An 18,971-nucleotide genomic window follows, 5' to 3' on the forward strand; every position below is an offset into this window, starting at 1 on the left:
TGCCACATGAAAAACAATACATTTTGTGTGAAAGCCACTGAACAGGGACATTTTCTAACCCTGTTACATATAGATATTTAAACAATATGAACATTAAAGGGAGGGTCGTTACTCGTTGGTTATTCTTTGATAAATTTGCAAACATTAAAGAGGACAAATATGCATCCTTGAAAAAGTAGGAAAAGATCCAATCAAACAAACATAAAAACAAAGATGTAACTACAATTTAACTCACTAACATCTAAAACCCTAAGACTTTATTGTTATGTTCAACCAACATTTACTGAAAGGTGTCAAGCTTTAGAGGTTTTAGTTTTAACATGATCAATAGGCTACTAAAAGCACACAATCAGAGCTTTTCTTTATCTACAAAAACCTAGCTCTCGGATTGCGGTAAAGCATATGAGTGACACCACCTGGTAAACTGTCACTGGTTTGGTTTCAGAGAAAATGATGATCAAGTACACTGGGTTCACTTACAGTATTACAGTATGTTACTATTTCCCATTGTGAGAGCAATGGCAACCCCACAGCAAGCAAGCCATACTATAGAATCATTTTCAAAGACATGCATTCTAAACTGTAATCTTAAAATTCACCATGCAGTCAGCACACTGTCCCAACATACAAGAAACATTTCATGCTACGAAATATTTTATGCACCGGTTGCTTGAGTACTTTACTTGGGAAACAACTTTGTTGGTTGGGTCAGGACATTGAACACTTTCTGGGCAAGATAGGACCAATAAATATATATTGCTCTTTGACCAAGGCCTAAATAAGGACTCAGTTTTGACTGAATATGGAAGCAATTTTTTACCAACAAAACCTCCCAGATATGCCAAAGTCGTCTAAGTTAGCCTATTCTTCCAACATATATTGAATAAAATATTATTATTTTAGAATATCATGATTATATTTTATTCTGACTGTTGGGTTTATTGTAGAAACAATCTCAGTAGCCTAGCCACCAAGCACATGGTGTATATTTTTACTTCATTTTCCCCAAATATATTATTTACCTTTTTATTTAACTAGGCAAGTCCGTTAAGAACAAATTCTTATTTACAATGACGGCCTACCCCGGCCAAACAAGAATCGGTTGTATAAGTGTTCCTTTTAAATCAAGAAAGAAAAGAGGAAAGTTCATGATCAATGGCAGGATGAGGAGATCCACCAATACCATTCACGTGACCACCCAGCCCCTGGTCGTCAAGGAGACACTTCAGCTTCCTCGCGGATTCGAGCCTGGAGGTCTCTGACTACCTCGCCAGCAGTCAGACGTGCTCCCTGATTGGTCCGTACTCTCTCACCATACACCGTCATTCACTCACCCCATTGAACCGCTTCGACTGCTGCGGCGCATGGTCTCTCTTTACCTCTCGTTGATTGGTCGGATACGGAAAGGGGTGGGCAATGCCGAAACTTCAGAACTTTGGATCTCTGTTATGATTGGACATGTATTCGGCACTTGGAAAACGGGGTGTCGTTCACAGGTACAGTACACTCGTCATATATAAATGGGTTGATGTTTTGCATGTTGAAGTCATTCGTTACTACCAAGAAAGTGTTAAGGGACTAAAGTTTGGCTGGTTATATAATTTAAGTGATAGACCACTTACTTTTTCAAGGTGAGTACACAGATTGATTACGGGATTGCCTTTCTCCAATCCACACGATGGTATACTGGGCTATAGCGGTACAGGCTACTGTAAAAGTAATTATACCTATTAAATAGGCTACACCAATTGTTGGTTTTATGGAACATCTTATTTTAAACTTAGGTGACGATACAAGTTAGGCTTCTGTACACAAGGGTCAAGATGGTCAACTGAGTGTTCTGTCTGTGATGGATAAATCATCAGTGTTCTGTTATCTACTTTGTAGTCAAAATTGATAAGGTAATCTAAATTGATATAGCCTAAGAAACGTTGCTCCAAATTAGTAGCCTAGACGACTATTCATTTAGGTGCATATCAATTTTGCTCCAAGTTAGATTGCTGAGGGGTGCTGAATTAAATTGCAAATTATTTTATGGTATTAGTAGAGTAGATCCTAAATCTAATCTTGGATGCATATCGTGCTGTCAGCTGTTGCCATTTTACAAAGTACCACTGTTATTACAAAGTAACAAACGTGGTACACGAGAGGAACGAGCGTGCTACATCGTAACATTCAACGTCGAACGGTTGTTCAAAGAATTCGAAACGGAAGCTGGTCCGTCCGCTCTTTCGTCCGACTGTGGTCACATCGAGTTCTGACCTTATGATCTGGTTAGCTAGCCTCTAAGGACAGCAAACAGACATCTTGTCATTACCCTATGATTGTAAGGTAAGATGATACCTATCGTCGATGGTTTTGTGAATGTTCTCGATGTTTACAGACATATTTTTGCCATAGCTTGTAATCGAATTTCCTACGTAGCTAGCTAGCTGTCATCAACTCGAATTGGATTATACATGGCTTGTAGAGATTGTAGCTGTAGTTAGCCCTGTTATGGCTATCCTCTTCCACTATATTGTCGTTCTGACACACTTGATGGCAGACCAACCATGGACTTGCAGAGCTAACATTAGCTAGCTAACATTAGCCAATCCAACTCTCTTTCTTGGATTTTTATTAGCCAGTTAACGTTAGCTAGCTAAAAAAAATCACGAAAAAGGAGACGATAGAGGAAATGGTTCGCGTAAAGCACGCTAGCGCAATTACTCACTACTGCAAGACATCTGTTGATCACATTGTTTGCTTCCCTGATGATCAACACTTCCCCTATTCCTTTTTTTTTCTGCGTTAAAGTCGCTCAATTTTCACCCCATCCAGTAGGTGGCGTCAATGCACCTTTTGTGATGTAGTCCAAAAATAAAAATTATAATAGGAAGAAGGCTGGTATGCTTTTCAGACTTCCCCCACAAACCAATGTAAACCTTCAGTCAGTTTAAACTGTCTACTCAGATTCCTACACAGGCTCTAACCTGAGAAGGGGGAGTATCTTCCACAGTGGTTGAAAAAATACCCAATTGTCATACTTGAGTAAAAGTAAAGATGCCTTAATAGAAAATTACTCAAGTAAAAGTCACCCAGTGAAATACTACTTGAGTAAAATTCTAAAAGTATTTGGTTTTAAATATACTTAAGTATCAAAAGTAAATGTAATTTCTGAAATATATAACTAAGTATCAAAAGTATAAATCCTTTCGAATTCCTTATATTAAGCAAAATTACTTGACTTAACTGACTTGCCTAGTAAAATAATTAAATAAAAAAGATTATAAAAAATATATATTTAAATTTTTTATTTACAGATAGCCAGGGACACACTCCAACACTCAGACATCATTTACACATGAGGCATTTGTGTTTAGTGTGTCCACCAGATCAGAAGAAGTAGGGATGACCAGGGATGTTTTCTTGCTAAGTGTTTGAATGGGACCATTTTCCTGTCCTGCTAAGCATTCAAAATGTAACGAGTACATTTGGGTGTCAGGGAAAATGCATGGAGTAAAAAGTACATTATTTTCTTTAGAAATTAAGTAAAGGTTGTCAAAAATATAAACAGCAATTTACAGATACCAAAAAAAACTTTAAGTAGTACTTTACACCACTGATCTTCCAACAGTATTCCCTGCAATGTTTCTGCTGTGAAGTACTGAAGATCCAATAATATTTTTGCCGCTCTCACGATGATATCCAGTCTCTTAGATTTTTTTGAAAATGTAGTCTGTCCTGTACAATTAACGCAACCAAATCCACCTTCACCATTAATATTTCAGAATCTTTTATCTGATGAATGACATCAATAGACTGCTGGTTATCCACTGCCATAGCTTCATATTCTCTACTCTCTCAACAATTTTCACAGCCTCCGCATAGAAGACCTACTCGACAGCCCTGATCCTCGCTACATTGACCTCCTTCACCCAAACAGGTGAATTCTCAGTGAAATCTGGAATGTGATTCCCATCACAATTGCAGCATTCTGCATCCTCAGACTCTTCAACACTGATAAACTCTCTGCAAATACTTGACCGGTGGCCAAAGGTTTTACATTTTATAACATTGAAATAGTTTTTGTACATTAGCTCGTAGTACAGGTTAATTGACATTGCCCAACTATTACCAGCATGTTGTCTCTAAACCATGAAGCCTCGATATCCAGCGAGTCGCCAGAGATGACACCTTTTATTCGGAGCCCGACTCTGAAAATCGTAATTTTCCACGTTGAAAGTTTAAAGAGCCACAAAGCTTTTTCCTCTTGCTCTTTCAATACACATGTAATCACTATGATACCACTCCTGGTCAATCTGACCCGACTCCACCTTTCCCACTTCGTCTGTCACCGTCTTAGTAACCGCGAACGGGTCTCCCAAATAAACATCCTTATTCATGAAACATAATCCCACCAGAAACTGCTGTTCATTTCCAACTTGTGCTATTTTAGCTCCATTGTTGTTTATTATCATCATCCAGTCATTCTTTATTTATTTTACCTTTTATTTAACGAGGCATGTCAGTAAAGAACAAATTCTTATTTAGGAACAGTGGGTTAACTGCCTTGTTCAGGGGCGGAACGACAGATTTTTACCTTGTCAGCTCCGGGATTCGATCTTGCAACCTTTCAGTTAGTCCAACGCTCTAACCACTAGGCTACCTGCCGCCCTATTCTTAACAGCTTCAGAATTATTAGACTGCTAAGTGTCTTTGTGCAGAAGGTCCCTGGTTCGCGCCCCCTGGTCTGGATAACGACGTGAACTACTCTGTTGCACTTAATTCTCAGCCCTTATCAACCTACTGACCTCACATTCCACCATGAATAAAAATCTCCCCATATTAACATCTCTAAAACCTCACTTCATCCTTGTCTTCTATCTGTCCCAACCAGCTCTTACAGAATGCCTGGATCAGCCCCAGCCAACGGCGAGGCCACGTGGCCCAAAGATGTGGGCGTCATCGCCCTGGAGATCTACTTTCCCTCACAGTACGTGGACCAGGCCGAGCTGGAGCAGTTTGACGGCGTGTCGGCCGGCAAGTACACGGTGGGCCTAGGCCAGGCGCGTATGGGCTTCTGCTCAGACCGCGAGGACATCAACTCCCTCTGCCTGACGGTGGTCCAGCGGCTGATGGAAAGGAATGGCCTCTCCTACAACCAGGTGGGCCGTTTGGAGGTGGGCACTGAGACCATCATCGACAAGTCCAAGTCGGTGAAGACGGTGGTGATGCAGCTGTTCGAGGAATCGGGCAACACGGACGTGGAGGGGATTGACACGACCAACGCTTGCTATGGGGGCACCGCCGCCCTCTTCAACGCCGTCAACTGGGTGGAGTCTAGCTCCTGGGACGGTGAGAGGCGTTGCTTTTAACGTTTTGTTGACCTTCTCAAGTGCGGTGTGTTTGACTGTGTGTGACTGTCTATTTTAGTTAAATATTTGACTGAAGAACACACAAGACGTATTTCTTAAGTCTGACACACTGGCTCTAAATGGACCTACCTTAGACTTAGTATGCTGACAATAGAATAAGCGTAAATCAAATGTATCAGTCCATAATGAGAGAAGAAATCATCTGTTATTCATAAAGAATATTCAGTACTTGTGTTACCTGTCTGCTTACTGCTGTCTCTTTCTGCCCCCCTGCAGGTCGTTATGCCCTGGCGGTGGCAGGAGACATTGCAGTTTACGCCACAGGAAGTGCCCGGCCGACAGGGGGCGCCGGTGCGATAGCCATGTTGGTAGGGCCCAACGCCCCACTGGCTTTTGACAGAGGTAGGTCAATATCCTACTGTGTGTAAATAGTTGATGTTGACACGCTGACTAAAGGATGACTTCGCCCCCCCCCCCCCCTAATCCTGTTTATTATAGACACAGTTCCTCTGTTGTTTGTTTAAGTCATTCAGTTCAACAGTACACCTCAGACCTATTGTATTGACACACAAGTGTGTACACACACATGCATACATACACACAATATCACTCACTGCTTATCTTACTGACGAATACACAGCTTTGTTTACATTTCAACAAGCCATGCGTCAAAGACACCGCCAGTACGTTTCCATCTCATAGATAGCCAGCCATTCATCCAGTTTCTGTCTGAATTCATGTGATGCTGTACAACCGGGTTGGGGTCAATTCCAAAACAATTCCGGTCAATTCGGGAAGTACACTGAAATTCAGTGGTGGAAAAAGTACCACATTTTACTACTTAGGTAAAAATAAAGATACCTTTAAAAAAAAAAAATGACTCAAGTAAAAGTGAAAGTCACCCAGTAAAATACTACTTGAGTAAAAGTATTTTTTTAAGTGTTTGGTTTTAATGTACTTAAGTATAAAAAGTAAAAGTATAAATCATTTAAAATGTCTTATATTCATTCACAGATAGCCAGGGGCACAGTTCAAAACTCAAGACATAATTTACAAACTAAGCAATTGTGTTTAGTTAGTCTGCCAGATCAGAGGCAGTAGAGATGACCAGGGATGTTCAGGGATGTTCAAGTGCGTGAATTAGACAAGTTTCCTGTCTTGCTAAAGCATTCAAAATGTAATGAGCACTTTTGGGTGTCAGAGAAAATGTATGGAGTAAAAAGTACATTATTTCCTTTAGGAATGTAGTGGAGTAAAAGTTGTCAAAAATATAACAAGTAAAGTAAAGTACAGATACCCCAAAACACTACGTAAGCAGTACTTAAAAGTACTTTACACTGCCTCTGAAATTCTTATTCCCTTCAATGCTTTTCAATGAGGAAAATGTGGAATTGGAATTTGCTTTACTTTCTACATTCATTTCACATTTCCACAAACTGTTTCCTTTCAAACGGTATCAAGAATATGCATATCCTTGCTGCAGGTCGAGAGCTACAGGCAGGCAGTTAGATTTGGGTATGTGATTTTAGGCGGAAATTGAAAAAAAAGGGTCCGATCCATTTAAGAATAAATTCATATTTTAAAATGACGGCCTACCCTGGCCAAACCTTCAATGCTTTTCAATGAGGAAAATGTGGAATTGGAATTTGGTTTACTTTCTGAATTGACTAGAATTAAAAATGGAATTGACCCCAACCCTGCTCTACAATGGGTGATTTAAAAAAAAAAAGTTTTTTAAATGTCACCTTTATTTAACCAGGTAGGCTAGTTGAGAACAAGTTCTCATTTACAACTGTGACCTGGCCAAGATAAAGCAAAGCAGTGCAGCAAAAACAACAACAGAGTTACACATGGAATAAAATGGTGCGTCATGTTTGACCTTGCAGGTCTGCGGGGTACACACATGCAGCACGCCTACGACTTCTACAAGCCAGACATGTCATCAGAATACCCTGTGGTGGACGGAAAGCTGTCTATCGAGTGCTACCTCAGCGCGTTAGATCGCTGTTACTCTGTCTACCGCAACAAGATCCATGCACAGTGGCAAAGAGGTGAGAGAAATTAGCATTTGTACAATTTGTAAGATGCACATTGCTTGTTTAAAAAAATTGATAACAACATTGTTCATTTCAATGCATCCACCATACCTTTTCAACAGGCCTTGGTCAATTCAAACACTCAGGTTAATTCAAACACTTTAGGCTAAATCCTAAGTAGCTAAAGTGAGCTTAGGCCAGGCCTATAGTTCCCTTTATAGTCTTAAGTAGTTAACTAAGGTTCATTTCCACTGCGGCCTGAAATTGGTTTAGTGAAAGTAGCGTGTTGCTAATGTCATCGCAGAGGGTATTTAGATTAGTTACAAGATTGGACAGTGATCCTGAATAGTTTGTCCTTGTGTCACCCACCTCTGTAGTATCAGAGACCATTTTAACCAAAGCTTGTCTTTTTTCCCCCACTGTCAATATCAATATGGAACTTATCTGACCATGAGCTTGATTGAATTCTTGGTACGGCCTTTCTAGCAGACCTGGGTCAAATACATTATGCCAAATACTTTCAAATACTTCCATTATGTGTATTTCAGGTGTGCTTGTCTTAGTTTATAGTTTGGGACTAGTCCATTGTTTCTGCTGTTCCTGAGATAGCTTGGGTATTTTAAAAGTATTTGATACTGTTGTATTTTACCCCAGTCTACTCATTTTTTTATCATTGACCATCTGGGTAAAACGGTGTATTTGGTTTTAAATTAGATGAGTTCATTAGTTACATGCACAGGGTTGCGGGGGACAGGGGGAGCAGGTAGCTGACTAGTGGTGGCTATTCAGCAGCCTGATGGTCTGGTGGTAGAAGCTATTGGCCAGTCTTACAGTTTTTGCCACGATGCTCAAATACTGCCCGCGTCTGAATGATTGAAGCGGAGAGAACAGACAGTGGCTCGGGTAGCTGAGCTCTATGATGATGGTCTTGGCTTTCCTGAGACACCGGTCAGTTTGGCTCAAAACATGTCCTATGTTCTACACAGAGGGTGTGGACAAGCGTTTCAGCCTGGAGGACTTTGGCTACATGGTGTTCCACTCTCCCTACTGCAAGCTGGTGCAGAAGTCCTTAGCCCGTCTGGTGCTCAGTGACTTCCTCAGCCACCCCAGGTCCAACACAGAGACTGGACCATTCAGTGGCCTGGAGGCTTTCAGGTTAGAACACCACCGTTAGGCTTGCACCTTATTAGCTACGTAGTGCACTACTTTTTGATTGGTCATAAATCACCATAGATATATTATTCCCACACACATATACAATTTAAAATGAATAAACATTTAACCGTTATTTAACTAGGCACTTCAGTTTAAAAAAAACCTACATGATACCCCCCCCCCGCGGGACGGTTGAGCTAATGTGATTAGCATGAGGTTGTAAGGAACAAGAACATTTCCCAGGTCATATCTGATATGGGCAGAAAGCTTAAATAATTTTTAATCCCACTGCACTGTCCAATTTACAGTAGCTATTACAGTGAAAGAATGCCATGCTATTGTTTGAGGAGAGTGCACAGTTATGAACTTGAAAATGTATTAATAAAACAATTAGACACATTTGGGCAGTCTTGATACAACATTTTGAACAGAAATAAAATGGTTCATTGACTCAGTCTAAAACTTTGCACATACACTGCCGTCTAGTGGCCAAAATTGAAATTGTGCCCAACCTGGAAGAGTACATTGTGACCTTTCTCTTGCATTTCAAAGATGATGAGTGGGACATGTTTTCTTTGTATTATCTTTTACCAGATTTAATGTGTTATATTCTCCTACATTAATTTCACATTTCCACAAACTTCAAACTGTTTCCTTTCAAACGGTATCAAGAATATGCATATCCTTGCTGCAGGTCGAGAGCTACAGGCAGGCAGTTAGATTTGGGTATGTGATTTTAGGCGCAAATTGAAAAAAAAGGGTCCGATCCATTTAAGAACAAATTCATATTTTATAATGACGGCCTACCCTGGCCAAACCATAACCCGGACGACGCTGGGCCAATGGTGTGCCGCCCTATGGGACTCACAATCACGGCCGGTTGTGATACAGCCTGGAATCGAACCAGGGTCTGTAGTGATGCCTCTAGCACTGTGATGAAGTGCCTTAGACTACTGCGCCACTCGGAAGCCAAAATGGCACATTTATTCAAGTAATTACGGTCTTCCAAACATAATCCAACCAAGATTACCATAACTCCTGGTTGGAATACAAATATTAAATATTATTGAACCTTTATTTACATAGGGAAGTCCCAGAGAGCACTGCTTCACAAAAACGCAGCAAAAAAAGACCAATTACATAATAAGGGCGTTACAATTACAACAACAAAGGTGAGAGCATGATAAATTCCAAAAATCTCAAATGCGATGCTGTTCCAGTTTGTCCCCAGAATAGCATGTAAACGGCTCTGTAATACAGAGCCTTTGGAAAGTATTCAGATCCCTGACTTTTTCCACATTGTGTTACGTTAAATCCTTAATCTAAAAATATTTTTTTTTTTAATTAAACATCCTCAGCAATCTACACAAAATACCCCATAATGACAATGGAAAACAGGTTTTAAGAATGTTTTGCAATGTATAAAAACAGAAATACCTTATTTACATAAGTATTCAGACCCTTTGCTATGAGACTCAAAATTGAGCTCAGGTGCATCCTGTTTTCATTGGTTATCTTTGAGATGTTTCAACAACTTGATTGGAGTCCACCTGTGGTAAATTCAATTAATTGGACATGATTTGGAAAGGCATACACCTGTCTATATAAGGTCCCACAGTTGACAGTGCATGTCAGAGCAAAAACCAAGCCGTGAGGTCGACGGAATTGTCCGTCGAGCACCGAGACAGGATTGTGTCAAGGCACAGATCTGGGGAAGGGTACCAAAAAATGTCCGCAACATTGAAGGTCCCCAAGAACACGGTGGCCTCCATCATTATTAAATGGAAGAAGTTTGGAACCACCAAGACTCTTCCTACAACTGGCTGCCCGGCCAAACTGAGTAATTGAGGGAGAAGGGCCTTGGTCAGGGAGGTGACCAAGAACCCGATGGTCACTCTGATAGAGCTCCTGAGTTCCTATGTGTAGATGCGAGAACCTTCCAGAAGGACAACAATCTCTACAGCACTCCACCAATCAGGCCTTTTATGGTCGAGTGGCCAGACGGTAGCCACTCCTCAGTAAAAGGCACATGACCGCTTGGAGTTTGTCAAAAGGCACCTAAAGACTCTCAGGCCATGAGAAACAAGATTATCTGGTCTGATGAAACCAAGATTGTAGGAGGAAACCTGGCACCATCCCTACGGTGAGTCATGGAGGTGGCAGCATCATGGTGTGGGGATGTTTTTCAACAGCAGGGACTGGGAGACTAGTCAGGATCGAGGCAAAGATGAACGGAGCAAAGTACAGAGAGATGCTTGATGAAAGTGCTCAGGACCTCAGACTGGGGTGAAGGTTCACCTTCCAACAGAACAACGACCCTAAGCACACAGCCAAGACAACACAGGAGTGGCTTCAGAACAAGTCTCTGAATGTCCTTGAGTGGCCCAGCCAGAACCCGGACTTGAACAAGATCGAACATCTCTAGAGAACTGCAAATAGCTGTGCAGCAACACTCCCCATCCACCCTGACAGAGCATGAGAGGATCTGCAGAGAAGAATGGGAGAAACTCCCCAAATACAGGTGTGCAAACTTGTAGCATCATACCCAAGAAGACTCGAGGCTGTAATCGTTGCTAAAGGTGCTTCAACAAAGTACAGAGTAAATGGTCTGAATACTTATGTAAATGTGATTTTTTTAATTTTATTTTTTTATAAATTTGCAAAAAATTCTAAACTTGTTTTTCCTTTGTTATTATGGAGTCTTGTGTATAGATTGCTGGGGGAAAAAATGATTTAATCGATTTTAGAATAAGACTGTAACGTAACAAAATGTGGGAAAAGTCACAGGGTCTGAATACTTTCCGAAGGCACTGTATATATGACTCTAAATGGCTCTATCCTTCCCTCTATGTGCTGAGCAGGGAGGTGAAGCCGGAAGAGACCTACTTCAACAGGGATGTGGAGAAGGCCTTCATGAAGGCCAGCACAGAGATGTTTGATCAGAAGACCAAGGCTTCCCTCCTCGTCTCCAACCAGAACGGCAACATGTACACCCCCTCTGTCTACGGCTGCCTTGCTTCTGTCATCGCACAGTAAGTCTCGTATGAATCAGAGTAAACTCATTTTTACATAAAAGGTGCTACTTTAATTATTACATGAACTTACTACTTGAATTAGTCATTAGTAAGAAGAAATGCACATAACAGTGTCATTATTACTGTGTAATTATGTCTGAAAGTACAGTGTGACAACGTTTGTAATCACTCTGTGTTACATTGTCCTTAATGACCTAAGCACAATGTAAATACAGTATAATTGTGTTATTACAATAGTTATACAGTACTTAGATATATCTCAGTACTGTAGCAATAAGGACACTGTAATTAAGTGTTGCTGAAATGATAGTTATGGAGAGGCACACATCGGGAGTGTTTGTGCGTGTGTGTAACACGTTTGTTCCTGGACAGACACACACCTCAGCACCTGGCGGGCCAGAGAATCGGCCTGTTCTCCTACGGCTCAGGGTTTGCCGCCACACTCTACTCCCTCCGAGTCTCCCAGGACGCCACGCCTGGTAGGTTCGCCTCACACTGGGATCGTCACCTGTATGGGATGGGGGAAACATCTTGTCAATAGAGATGGGTTCCACTGATATTTAGTCTCCAAGGAACTAGAAATTAACCCGTCTAGTCTTGACATTCTGGATTAGATGGCTGGGCAAATGAGGCAGAGGAAAGAGAATTGTCTAGTGCCAGGGGTTATGAACTGAGCTGGTTGTTTTTGGACTGAGCATTGGTTATTAAGTTGAAATGTGAATGAGTAGGTACTGGGTCTTTCCCGGGGCTCTGTATTTATTGTCTGTTGGTTGGCCATCTCCCTTCCTCAGGCTCTGGATTGGATAAGCTCTGTGCCAGCCTGTGTGACCTCAAGGCCAGACTGGACTCCAGGAGGAAGGTGTCACCTGCCATGTTTGCTGAAAACATGCAGCTGAGGGAAGAGACCCACCACCTAGGTATGTCCACACACACACACACACACACACACACACACACACACACACACACACACACACACACACACACACACACAGAAAGGCCTGAGCCTTTATTGAACTCATGTTTCATTTGAAGCCATGCTCGTCCCTTTCCCATCCAGCACCGTACGTGCCCCAGGGCGCTGTGGAGGAGCTGTTCCCTGGGACGTGGTATCTGACCCGGGTGGACGAAAAGCACCGTCGGCAGTACTCCAGACGCTCCCTGAACGACGACTTGCCCCTGGAGGCTGGCCTGGTCAACTCCACCACAGCCACTGAGGTACAATACAATTGTATTGTTCGACGTAAATCGGAAATCAAAATAATTTTTAAATGAAATAATATTCCCAACCTCGCAGACACTACTCATACACATACACTAGTGGCTGGAAGCAGCACATTGTATGGAGGCTCAGTCACTGAGAGACATTTAGTTTGCATGCAGGCACCACACATAAAAATAACAATGCACACAGATACAGAAAAAAACAAGCTCCATTGTTCCATATTAAATAATTATATTAGCTACATAAAAAGTGACATTAGAAAACAGGAACTGTTTTTTACGTGTTGCATCCTTATTCCCAGCAGCACATCCCAAGCCCAGTGAAGAAGATGCCCCGCCTCCCCGCCTCCACAGCTGGTCCTGAGGCGGTCACCGTTAGCAATGGGGATCATTAAGCTAAGCTTACCTCTGTGAGGTACAGGTAGACATGGAGGACGATCAACAAAGGACATTGGAAACACAATTATAATGCTAGCAGAGAGGACCCCCCCGTGCACCTTCTCCTCAGAGATATGTTTTCTAACATATTGCTGAACGCCGCGTAAAACCAAGCTATTTAACTATCACATCGTAGAATTTATCTTCAACCATCATTGCTCTCAATTATGTAACAGGGAGTAATATTATATGAAATGTGTTCCATTGGATGCATGGAAAGGAGAAGTGTTTGTCAAGGTAGCAGACATTCCTGAAACTAAAATCCTCAAGATTCCACATAATTCCTGAGCCAGGGTGAAAAAATCAGATTTCGGCTATTAAGATTATGTTTTGCATAAATTTGCATTTCCCTTTTTCAAAAATAATAAAATAAAGTATTTATAGCCCAACAAATTCAACAAGTTCTTTTTTTATTTAATTTTGGACCAATTCTTTGTTAAAAAATATTTTTTATCTTACTTATCATGGGCGCAAACTTAACAGTGGATGAAGAAAAAAATCATAGCACATTTATTTAATCCGGGTATTGAAACAAAATGTTGGAGAAGAAAAGTAGAAGGGATGAAAAATAGAAGCCCCATCTTAAGTCAACTATTATCTTCACTCGTAGCATCAAGAGGAAATGGAAGCTTGAGGAACAAGACTGCCTGCAGGCCTTTGGGGATAAAAAGGGAAGTGAGGCCTCTTAACTCTGTTTGTTTTTCAAATGCTGCTGCTACCGTTGCAACTTGCTGTAATGTTTTACCTTTTTATTTAACTAGGCAAGTCAGTTAAGAACAAATTTTCAACAAATTTTTCAATGATGGCCTAGGAACAGTGGGCAGAACGACAGATTTGTTCCTTGTCAGCTCGGGGTTATGAACTTGCAACCTTCCAGTTACTAGTCCAACACTCTAACCACTAGGCTACCCTGACCTGAGCTGTACAAAGCAGCTACACCCCTACTATACCTTAAGTTTGACCGGTTTCAGAATACTTCCATTTGCTATGTAGGGGAAACATAATAATTATGTGGGCGCTTATATTTATCCTATTTCACACCTGTGAATTGGAAATGAGTTTTTTGCATATCCAAACTCCCCCTGAGATACCCTCAGAGTGGGGTCACGTCCAGGGATCAGACGTTATTGACTGCAACCCTGGAGCAATTAGGGTTAAGTACCTTGCTCAAGGGCACATCAACAGATGTTTCACCTACTCGGCTGGGGTATTTGAACCAGCGACCTTTCAGTTACTTGCCCAATATTCTTAACCGCTACACTACTAATAGTCAGAATTAGTTTTCTCTTAGGACTCTTTGTTATACCACCATGGACAAATATCAGGGAAGAGGGACTGAACGGTCTGAGTTACATTTAAGTAATTTAGCAGCAGATGCTCTTATCCATAGACACTTACAGTAGTGAGTGCATACATGTTCATATTGTTTTGTACAAGTTCCCCGTGGGAATCTAAACCCACAACCCTGGCGTTGCAAGCTCTTTGCCTTACCAACTGAGCAACAATTCAACATGTTTAAATCATGTGATCAATGTTTCCCGCGGCGGTGATTGCACTACAGACTAAAACGGTGAAATGCCTCAATTGAGCATGCCGTTTTATCAGAGCTTTAATTCTCACCAGGCTCTGATCTATACAATATGTAAAATAACATTTTGTTTGAGTTCTTGTTTGTCCTTAAATATTTTTTGGGGGAAAACATTTCAGCAGATAAATCTATTTCCTGGAATTACGTAAATTGACATGGTCAATTTAGTCTCCGTGCAGAAACTTTTAAATCAGTTTTAAAAGAAATATGTCCAACAAGTTATTGTGTTGAAGAAATTCATGTTCTGTGTCTCTACGACGTGTCTTTCCTTACTAGACTTAAGGGACCAGATGCTGTCCTGAAAGGGTTGTGTTTTCTCCGAGGTCAAACGTTTTTTTTTTAGTTGTTTTTTTTAACACTGACAGGGATAGGACTAGTTATAGACTGTAAAGAAACCAAATCTTGACACAGGCAGAAAATGCTCAGGCAGAAATAACTGCAAACATCAGCCTTAAAGGGAACAGAGTTGGGGGCATACTTATTTTTTCATTCACATAAATGTTTTGCATTTCCTCTGCATTGTTGGGCGATAGAGTTGTAGTCCATTTCCAATCTCTCAAGTTTGAGAAGCCTTACAATAAGCATGTACTAAATGTAGAAAATAGCTATACTCATGATAATGTACAGATATTTTAATTTTTAACAGCCAAGATAAGTTGCCTCTGTTTATATCTGTGTATGGCTGATGTTTACATTGTTTCTCTGAGATCAGATAATTAAAAAAAATGAATTGGTGGGTAATGTATAGTACTAACTAAGATTATTTATATTTGTAGATATAAATAAATTGGCGTCTGATCAAGTGTCTCTTTTATAGCAACGATCTGTATAGAGATGATGTAATAACAATGTAGAGATGTATTAAGAGATGAACTGAATAATAAATATATGTTCATTTAAAGTGGCTGTTTCCTGCTTATTATATGGCTGTAGGGTGGGGGTATCCAGACTTCCATACCTTTTATAGATGCGGTAAAAAGGACAATGGAACTCAACCAAAACAATGAAAATGCCATGGAAACGCGTGGGAGGAAAGATCCTGAATCTCGTTATTGTCCCACAGCAAAATAAGCCTACATTTAGGCTAATGTTAAAAAAATAAAACATGTTTGTATTTCACACTATGTTGAGGTAAAATCAGAGTATAATGCTTGTGTGGATGTTAAACCCAATACATGTTCATGTCATAGTCACCAAACCATTACAGTTAAAAACAACTTTGACTATCACCACAGATTTCTGTATGCTAGCTATGCAACCAGCTAAATTATACGAACGGGAGTTAGCATTTAGCAGTCACTTCTTCTAAAACTGAATAGGGACTACTTCTAAATGTTATGCAGCTAAATCAGCCAGATATATCCAAATCTGACTTTTGTAACTACATTGTGGGCCTGTTAAAATACACCAATCATGACCGATTTGATGAATATCCATCCACTTTGCTAGATCAGATTGTTGTTTGTAGACCAATCCAGCATCCTTCTATCCCCCATGGTCTCCATTCCATTGCGCTTCTATACCTTCCCAATGTCCTACCACAGTATATGGTATTTTATCAGTTTATACAACGGGTGGTTCTAATCCTGAATGCTGATTGGTTAAAACCGCATTCCAGCCGGTGTCTATTTAAGCAAAAAGGCCTGAGAGGTGTGGTATATGGCCAATATACCACAAACCCCAGAGGTGCCTTATTGCTGTTATAAACTGGTTACCAACGTAACTAGAGCAGTATAAATAAATATTTCGTCATACCCATACAGTCTGATATACCACGGCTGTCAGCCAATCAGCATTCAGGGCTCTAACCAACCAGTTTATAATCCAAAAGTTACCACCGGCTATGATAAAATGCCTATTTACCCTGTTCCATCTGATTGCGCAATCAGCCCAGCAAGGCAATTTATAAACCTGATATCCACTATAAAAAGCATCTAGACATTATCTCACATTTCTTTTAGACTAACATTTAGTTTTCAACAACGGAGATTTGCACAAACCTTGCTGTCTGTCTCACTGACATTTGCAACATTGTTTCAATATTCACATTTCATCTCCAGCTGACCCATAGTAATGAATTAGTCGGAAGAGAGAGCACATTTTCTATGCCAGGTGAAATCGCGCCTCATTAGCTCATTGTTATGGATGTATCCAAATAAATGTCACTAGAAAACAGTTAAACAAATGCAAATGAAGCTCCACTGCTGTTATTCTGGCTGCACTGTTTGACGTGACTGTAAGTTAGCCGTAGTTGGCTGGCTAGCTATCTAGCAAGCAAGGGATACAAACGTTGCCAGCCAGTATGGCAATGGAACACTAAGAATGAACGACTGGGTTGGTCTGTCCATAGATACAGAACAAAAAGACTGAGCGACTGGGTCGCGTCTCTGGCAACCGAACCAATAGAACGAACGACCAGCTGGCCTGGGTAACATCCCTAGATTTGTCAAATCTTTTCAGTTTCAGTTGAAACCAGGATTCATCCGTGAAGATCATACTTCTCCATCGAAGGTGAGCATTTCCCCACTGATGTCGGTTACGACACCAAACTGCAGTTAGGTCAAGACCCTGGTGAGGACAACAAACACCCAGATGAGCTTCCCTGAAACGATGTTTGACAGTTTGTGCAGAAATTCTTCAGTTGTGCAAACCCACAGTTTCATCATCTGTCCGGGTGGCTGGTCTCAGACAATCCAGCAGGTGAAGAAACCGAATGTGGAGGTCCTGGTCTGGCATGGTTACACGTGGTCTGCTGTTGTGAGGCCGGTTGGACGTACTGCCAAGTTCTCTAAAACGACATTGGAGGCAGCATATGGTTGAGAAATTAACCTCAAAATCTCTGGCAACAGCTCTGGTGGACATTCTTGCAGTCAGCATGCCAATTGCACGCTCCCTCAAAACTTAAGACATCTGTGGCAGTGTGTTTTGTGACAAAACTGCACATTTTAGAGTGGCCTTTTATTGTCCACAGCACAAGGTGCACCTGTGTAATGATCATGCTGTTTAATCAGCTTCTGGATATGCTACACCTGTCAGGTGGATGGATTATCTTGGCAAAGGAGAAATAAATATGGAAACGTTCTGGAATCTTTTATTTCAGCTTATGAAACATGGGACCAACAATTTACATTTTTATTTTTGTTCAGTTTAGATTACATGTATTTTTTTTTTAAATATATGAATGATCTTTGAAGGAAATAAACAGAACAATCTATTGATCCAATATAATAGATTTAATGAATTAAACGTTTCGACAGCCAGCTGCCTATATCAAGATTTCTGATCAGACATTCTGATCTTCAGAGCAGTCTTTGACTTACACCGTGCTTTGTCCTCTCCTTTGCCAAACTCTGCTTTCTTGATAGTCTAAGAGGAAATCAGGTATTAATATAAAGTTAGGCTTCAATTCGATAGAAAATGCCTCTGTTAAATACACATGTATGTTATTAAAGTGATGCTAATGCAATTATTATTTGTCGTTCTGAAAATATCCTCAGCCCACAGTGCTCTTTCATATTGCTACAACATACCTGTAGAGGTCTCTTGAGGCTCCCAGGAGGCAGGAGATCTTTTCAAGGGTCTGAGCAGAGTCACTTCAAGCCTTCCACCCACTGCCTTCCACCCGGGCCCAGAGGTGTTTTCTCAAAGTGGTTCCTGGGCCAGAGGGGTTTGTTGGTGGGGAAGCATTGCTGTGTCACTATTGTTCCATTTTCTTCCAGGGGTTTTCTCGTGGTGGTGGTGATTTATTGCTGTGGTCAGTTGGCTGTCATGTTTTGGATCAAATTACCCAGCACATGGATGATGCCCATCTGGATGGTCAGTTTCCTGGGCCAGAGGTGGGAGCAGTTCCTGGTTGGGTCCTGAGCCAGTCATTCATCTGGGGGCTGAATGATGGCCTTCCAGGTTCTCACCTGGTGGGTGTTATTCATCCCACACTACCAGTAAGGCTTAATCACTTATTGGGGCAAAAGTGTTGTTAGAAGCATTTACTGGGTCACAGTAGGAACCGGTTCCTGGGTCAAAGGTGTTCTGGTTGGAGCCTCCCTGGTCCTCTGGTGGTGCGGTGGCATAGTGGTGGCCTCGTATAGCTGAATGACAAAATTGTCCACATCCGTGAAGAGGTCCACCTGCAGGGACA

The 18,971-nt window shown here is 41.2% G+C and overlaps 1 protein-coding gene across 5 annotated transcripts; it reads left to right on the forward strand.

The window, feature by feature from the left end:
- Window positions 1–1,520: 1,520 nt before the first annotated feature.
- Window positions 1,521–15,734, forward strand: hmgcs1 (3-hydroxy-3-methylglutaryl-CoA synthase 1 (soluble)). 5 transcript variants are annotated; one of them, XM_064943507.1, is made up of 11 exons: window positions 1,521–1,631; window positions 3,860–3,925; window positions 4,880–5,337; window positions 5,634–5,759; window positions 7,244–7,408; window positions 8,380–8,548; window positions 11,410–11,580; window positions 11,956–12,062; window positions 12,375–12,500; window positions 12,644–12,801; window positions 13,110–15,734. In XM_064943507.1, the coding sequence occupies exons 3-11, from the start codon at window positions 4,890–4,892 to the stop codon at window positions 13,200–13,202; spliced, it is 1,563 nt and encodes a 520-aa protein (XP_064799579.1). In that variant the 5' UTR covers window positions 1,521–1,631; window positions 3,860–3,925; window positions 4,880–4,889; the 3' UTR covers window positions 13,203–15,734. The 5 variants fall into 5 exon arrangements, with proteins under 5 accessions (XP_064799579.1, XP_064799580.1, XP_064799576.1 ...); XM_064943504.1 differs by lacking the exon at window positions 1,521–1,631 and adding an exon at window positions 2,224–2,331; XM_064943505.1 differs by lacking the exon at window positions 1,521–1,631 and adding an exon at window positions 2,225–2,331 and having other exon boundaries at window positions 13,113–15,734.
- Window positions 15,735–18,971: the final 3,237 nt, after the last annotated feature.

Source organism: Oncorhynchus masou, chromosome 28, assembly GCF_036934945.1.
Source record: "Oncorhynchus masou masou isolate Uvic2021 chromosome 28, UVic_Omas_1.1, whole genome shotgun sequence".
Classification (NCBI taxonomy): domain Eukaryota; kingdom Metazoa; phylum Chordata; class Actinopteri; order Salmoniformes; family Salmonidae; genus Oncorhynchus; species Oncorhynchus masou.